General features: G+C 56.0%; 1 protein-coding gene across 1 annotated transcript in view; it reads left to right on the top strand.

Annotated features, from left to right (window-relative positions):
- COPG1 (COPI coat complex subunit gamma 1) overlaps nt 1-4784 on the top strand; it is a 17823-nt gene extending 13039 nt beyond the window's left edge. The window contains exons 21-24 of the mRNA XM_040246657.1: nt 288-385; nt 2019-2157; nt 2611-2709; nt 4301-4784. Of these exons, the coding sequence (XP_040102591.1) occupies nt 288-385; nt 2019-2157; nt 2611-2709; nt 4301-4431 (467 nt within the window). The 3' untranslated portion in view covers nt 4432-4784. The remainder of the gene's footprint in view (nt 1-287; nt 386-2018; nt 2158-2610; nt 2710-4300) is intronic.
- The last annotated feature ends 664 nt before the right edge of the window (nt 4785-5448 follow it).

Genomic DNA, 5448 nt, shown 5'->3' with positions numbered 1-5448 from the left:
AGTCCACTCCTCCCAAAGAGGCAGGGGCTTTTCCGGGCCTGGGATGGTGGGCCTGGGCGGCTCGTGGGTGTGGCCAGCCTGAAGCGTCTCTGGCCCCCTTGCTCCTGTTTCCTCGTGAGGGCAGCTCCTCAGGCTGCGACCCGGCGCTCCTGCCTCCCCACGCTGCTGCCCTCGGCCCAGACCCGGGGGCAGGCTGGCCCGGGCCGATGGCGCGGCCGAGGCCTGGAGGGCAGGCTGTGGCCGCCCGCCCACAGAGGCCCCCCGACAGCATGCCTTCCCTCCCACAGTGGCCTGCACGTTCAGCTGCGTGATGAAGTTCACCGTCAAGGACTGCGACCCCACCACCGGAGAGGCGGACGACGAGGGCTACGAGGATGAGTACGTGGTAAGCGCTGGCAGGGCCTGCAGGGCTCACGGCCAGCCTGCACGGGTGTGCGCTGGTTTCGGTTTAGACGTCGCAAAAGAGTTCCTGTTTTTAACTTAAAAAATAACATGTTCAAGTGTCACAAGAAAACCTGGGAAATACAAAAACAAGTACACTCAGACAGGGAAACGTTCACCATAGTCCTTGGGAATGGCTGCGGGGAGAGAAGCTGTATCTGATGTCATTACATACATCACCGATTTTGTTGGGCTCACTTAGAACCCGGGTGTAATTTCCCGTCAGTACAAATACTTCAATGACACAAGTCTTAATGACTTTAAAACACTCCCTTCTATTGACATATGCTAACTCACCTTACTTTGTATTCCATTGACATTGGGCATTTGTGATTCCAAATTCTCAGTTTTTAAGTGCTACATTAAACAGCCCTTTCAGTATAAATTTGTACCTGTGTTTCAGATCTGTCTTCTTGTGACTAGAAGTAGAATAATTAAAAAAACATTTTTTTAGACAGTTTCTTTCCACAAGTAGGATAATCGGGTCAAAGATGCAGGACGGTTTCAAGGCTTTTTGGTTCCTGCTGGCAGTCGCTTTCTAGAGAGCCGGGGTCAGTTTGTATCTGTCGGCGACCTTCCGACGCAGTGAGATGCTCCTTCCAGCTCCAGCTCACAGGGCTAGCACGGAGCCGCGGGCAGGGTCATTCTCGATTTGCCCAGCGCGTGGTGGCGCCATGCCATCTGAGTGCAGACCCTGACAGGCAGCCTGGGGTGGAGACTGCCTGAGCCCTCGTGGCCAGAGGGGCAGTCGCTGGAGCACACCCGACGGGCACGTGTCCTCCTGGGTCCAGGCCTGAGCCATCAGTGAGCGCAGCCAAGGCCGGGAGGGCTGGGTGTGAGGCCCGGCTTCTGCCACAGGCTTTGTGTCCTGCCTGTGAACGCCCTCCCCACGCACGGGAGCAGGCTCTCAGCAGAGAGCTGCTGGCAAATGAGCGGGGACCTTTCCACACAGTCGGTCCAGGGTGCGCGTCCAGAGCGGGCCCGGCTGACTCGGGGCGGCCTCTGAGCACTCCTCGCCCCCCGCCCCATCGAGTCAGGCACGGGCGGCTTCGGAGGGTGTGCTCTCACAGCCAGCACCCCAAGAGGAGGACGGTGGGCCCTCTATATCTGTGGGTTCTGCCTCCATGGATCCAACCAACAGGTGGAAAATAAAGTGGGTTCCAGAAAATTCGCAAAAGCAAAACTTGAGCTTGTCACACAAGGCAACTATTTACTTAGCGTTTGCACTGTATTTACGTCTGTTTCCTGAACATTTACATCATATCAGGTATTATAAATAATTGAGAGGTGGCGCCGAGCATAAGGAAAACGTGTCTAGCTTAAGCGCAAATACGGTACTGCTCTACATAAAGGACTGGAGCCTCCAGGAGTTCGGTGTCTGAGGGCGCGTCCCGCTGAGGGGCCACCACCTGGCCGTGAGCAGCTGAGGACAGGCCACCGGTCTGGTGGGGCCCGGCCCCGGAGCGCAGCGCTCGGAGCCTGCGCAGTGGGAGGGGCGGGTGGGCAGAGCGGAGCGGAGGCTCTCGGCCGTCTCTCCCTGGAGCTGCGTGCCTCAGCACCCCCCTATCACCCCCCAGCTGGAGGATTTGGAAGTCACGATAGCGGATCACATCCAGAAGGTCATGAAGCTGAACTTCGAGGCAGCCTGGGACGAGGTGGGGGATGAGTTCCAGAAGGAGGAGACGTTCACCTTGTCCACCATCAAGACACTCGAGGGTAAATGCTGGGGGTGCCGGTTCTGGTTTGCCTGCCTTTCAAGACCCTTGGCCACTGTTGAAGTGTTCTTCCTCCCCCCATCCCCGCCCCCATCCCCCAGAGATCCAGGGCCAAGTCTAGAGCATATAGTTCAGATACATAAAATAATAAAAAATGTCGCTCAGTTGTGTCCGATGCTTTGTGACCCCATGAATGATACAGTCCATGGAATTCTCCAGGCCAGAACACTGGAGTGGGGAGCCTTTCCCTTCTCCAGGGGATCTTCTCAACCCAGGGATCGAACCCAGGTCTCCCACACTGCAGGTGGATTCTTTACCAGCTGAGCCACAAGGGAAAGTTCAGATGCTGCTTCAGTAAAAGCTGCACACAGTGGGATTTGGGGCTGGGGGAGTGGTGATAGCGCAAAGTGGAGATGAGGTAAGTGGGTAATAACTCTGGGACTTCTCCCTGCAGAGGCTGTGGGCAATATCGTCAGGTTCTTAGGAATGCACCCTTGTGAGCGGTCTGACAAAGTGCCAGACAACAAGAACACGCACACGCTGCTCCTGGCCGGTAAGTAGCGTTTCTCGTGGGAAGGGCCTGGGTGCCCCTGGGGAACCCGGGGATTTAGAGCTCGCAGCGCTGAACATCACAAGGTATGAGAAGGCCAGCTAGTCAGTGTCCCTACCCACGGGCAGCCAGTGAGCTACTGCACAGGACGCCAGGCACCTCCCTGTGATCCTAAGGACGTGAGAGCGAGTGTGCACGCTGCCCCGTGCAGAGTCAGACAGCCATATGCAGATGGCGGGCACGCTGCTTTGCACCTGGGTGTTCACTTCACCATGCATCTTGGAGAGCTTCCTCTTCTTTTTTTTTCTTTTCTTAATAACATGAAATTTACCAATGTAGTGATTTTTACATCAGTTCAGTGGCATTAAGTACATTCCCGCTGTTTTGCAACTATCACCATCACCCACCTCCAGAAGTTTCCCGTCTTCCCAGACCGTGTTTCTCGTGGCTGACTGCTGTCTCACAGAACCGGCACGTGGACTGAGGGACACCTAGATGGTTCTCGTGTTCTGCCGTTACAAACCGTGCCGCAGGGAATAATCCCGCACACACGTGTCTGCTTAGGCACTTTATTTTGGATGTGTGCACTCTGGGTATTTGTAGGGTGAGTTTCTTAAGGCTTTACCAGGTCAAAGTGCATTTTTCGTCTCAGTAAATATCTCCAGCTGCCTTCCATAGGAATCGTGTGCCTTCTCTCCCACATATCCAACCAGGCAGTGTGTTCTCAGCCTGTACGGTCTGCTAGGCGTGTTAATGGTGTCTCGTGTGGCTTCACTTTGCGTGTCTTGTACACTGACGCTCAGCATCTCCTCAAATGCGAGCTGCCACAGTCATTTTCGTATCCTTTGATGTGAAACAGCATATATATTTCATTTATCTCATATATACTTTTCCACTGAGTTGGTTATTCCTTTCTAATAGGAACGGGATTTTTAAGCACTTCTGGAAACTTTCACACTTACCCACACGGAGCCCCATGCGCTCCTCCTCCAGCTAGCAACAAGCATCCCTACCCAGATGCGTTCTCCACCCCCAGATCATTTTAGGGCAAACCCCATACATAGATATTTCGTATGTAAATGTTTCTGACCCGTTGGTTCTCCAAAAGCTGATGAGCCAATGTGCTTGCTGCAGCTGGAACTATGAGCGAAGGGAAGCTCTGTTCTCTGGGTGTTTATAAACAGGGTTAGGAAGTGGCTCTGCTCCAGTGCCCCGCTCACAGCTGGCCGCCCCCAAGCCCGCAGTGCGGCACCCCATCCCCTGGGCTTTACAGACGCCTGCACTGCGATTTTGCCCTGGTGGGGCTGTCCCTCGGTCTGTGAGCTTCGATGCAGTCTGAGAGCCTCGGTGATGTTGCACAGAACCGTACACGTCCAGTAGTGCATGGGGCTTGGCAGCAGCGTGCCGTGCACACTGATCTCTGCCGAGGTCACTGATGACGCTGCAGCTCAGAGAGGTGCAGTGACATGCCCAGCGCCTTGCACAGCTCCCATCTCACCCCAGAGCTGCCTCTGCCAGCTGTGGCACGCCGCCCTCAGCCCAGCCCCGCAGCCCCCTTCGGCCTTACGCACCTGCCTTCTCTCCTCCCCTGCAGGCGTGTTCCGGGGCGGCCATGACATCCTGGTGCGCTCCCGGCTGCTGCTTTTGGACACGGTCACTATGCAGGTGACAGCCAGAAGTTCGGAGGAGCTGCCCGTGGACATCGTCCTGGCGTCTGTGGGCTAAGAGGCCAGCTTGCATCGGATCACGTCCTCCCCTTTCCCCGAACACTACACAGGAGTCGCGCCTTCTGAACCCAGTGGAAGCTCCTTTCCAAGCCTGTGTATTGAAAAGCAATTAGGAATCACTGAGGGTTTTTTGTTGTGTTTTTCGTTTTCTTAAATTGACCCCCCGCCCCAAACCCCGCTGCTGACAGTGACTCTTTAAACAGGGCATGATTTTAGTTCATCCTAGAACTTGCTGCCTTGCCTGCCCAGGAAGGGGCATTACAAATAAATAAAGCGCTTGCACCACCTGAGTTTATCCCCTTCGGAACCATCATCTTATCCCTACAAATAAATCAGCATGTATTTATTGAATGACTGCTACTTCTGCAGACTCGTGCTTAGGGGCCGGCTTCTCTGCCGCCCGTAGCCCTTTGCCACTGTACCTACAGGAGGCAGGACCCTCTCACTGGCCTCTGCCCGTGCCCCACACCCCGGCGAGGGAGCAGCACGGGTTTGCTGCGGGGATGACAGCAGTGGGCGGGCACAACCACCCTCCTGTAGGAGATCAGCGAGGTCGGGGGGGTCTGGGTGGGCCGAGTGCAAGGTCTGAGGTGGGGGTGCACTCCTGCGGCTGGAGGAACAGCCCCACAGAGCGGAAGGCCCTGGTTTCCGCAGCTGGGCTTTTAAACCCAGGTGTGGTGGTTTTGCCAATACATCTGTTTTGCCTATTTTTAAAAATCTTGGCGTAGACCGTTAAAGATTCGTATTTGGGGTGGGGGTAAAGGTGGAGGCCTTGGAAAGTATTCTGGTGCCCGCTGAAGTGTGAGTGACCTGTGATTCCGGCCCTGCCCGGCCCCTGCCCGAGGTTAGCCATGGGGGCGGTTCACCCCGCAGGGGCACGGCCACCACGGAGGACGTGGACCCCGAGACTATCCGTCTCCTTGTCGGGCGCTTTCAGGAGAGCCACGTTCCCGGGTAGTCCCTGGGCACAGAGCGGGAGCGGCTGCAGCGCGGGGCCGGGAGGAACCGCTGGCGC

The sequence above is a fragment of the Oryx dammah genome, unplaced genomic scaffold (assembly GCF_014754425.2).
Source record: "Oryx dammah isolate SB20612 unplaced genomic scaffold, SCBI_Odam_1.1 HiC_scaffold_9, whole genome shotgun sequence".
Taxonomy (NCBI): Eukaryota; Metazoa; Chordata; class Mammalia; order Artiodactyla; family Bovidae; genus Oryx; species Oryx dammah.
This window is presented reverse-complemented; position numbering and strand designations above follow the sequence as displayed.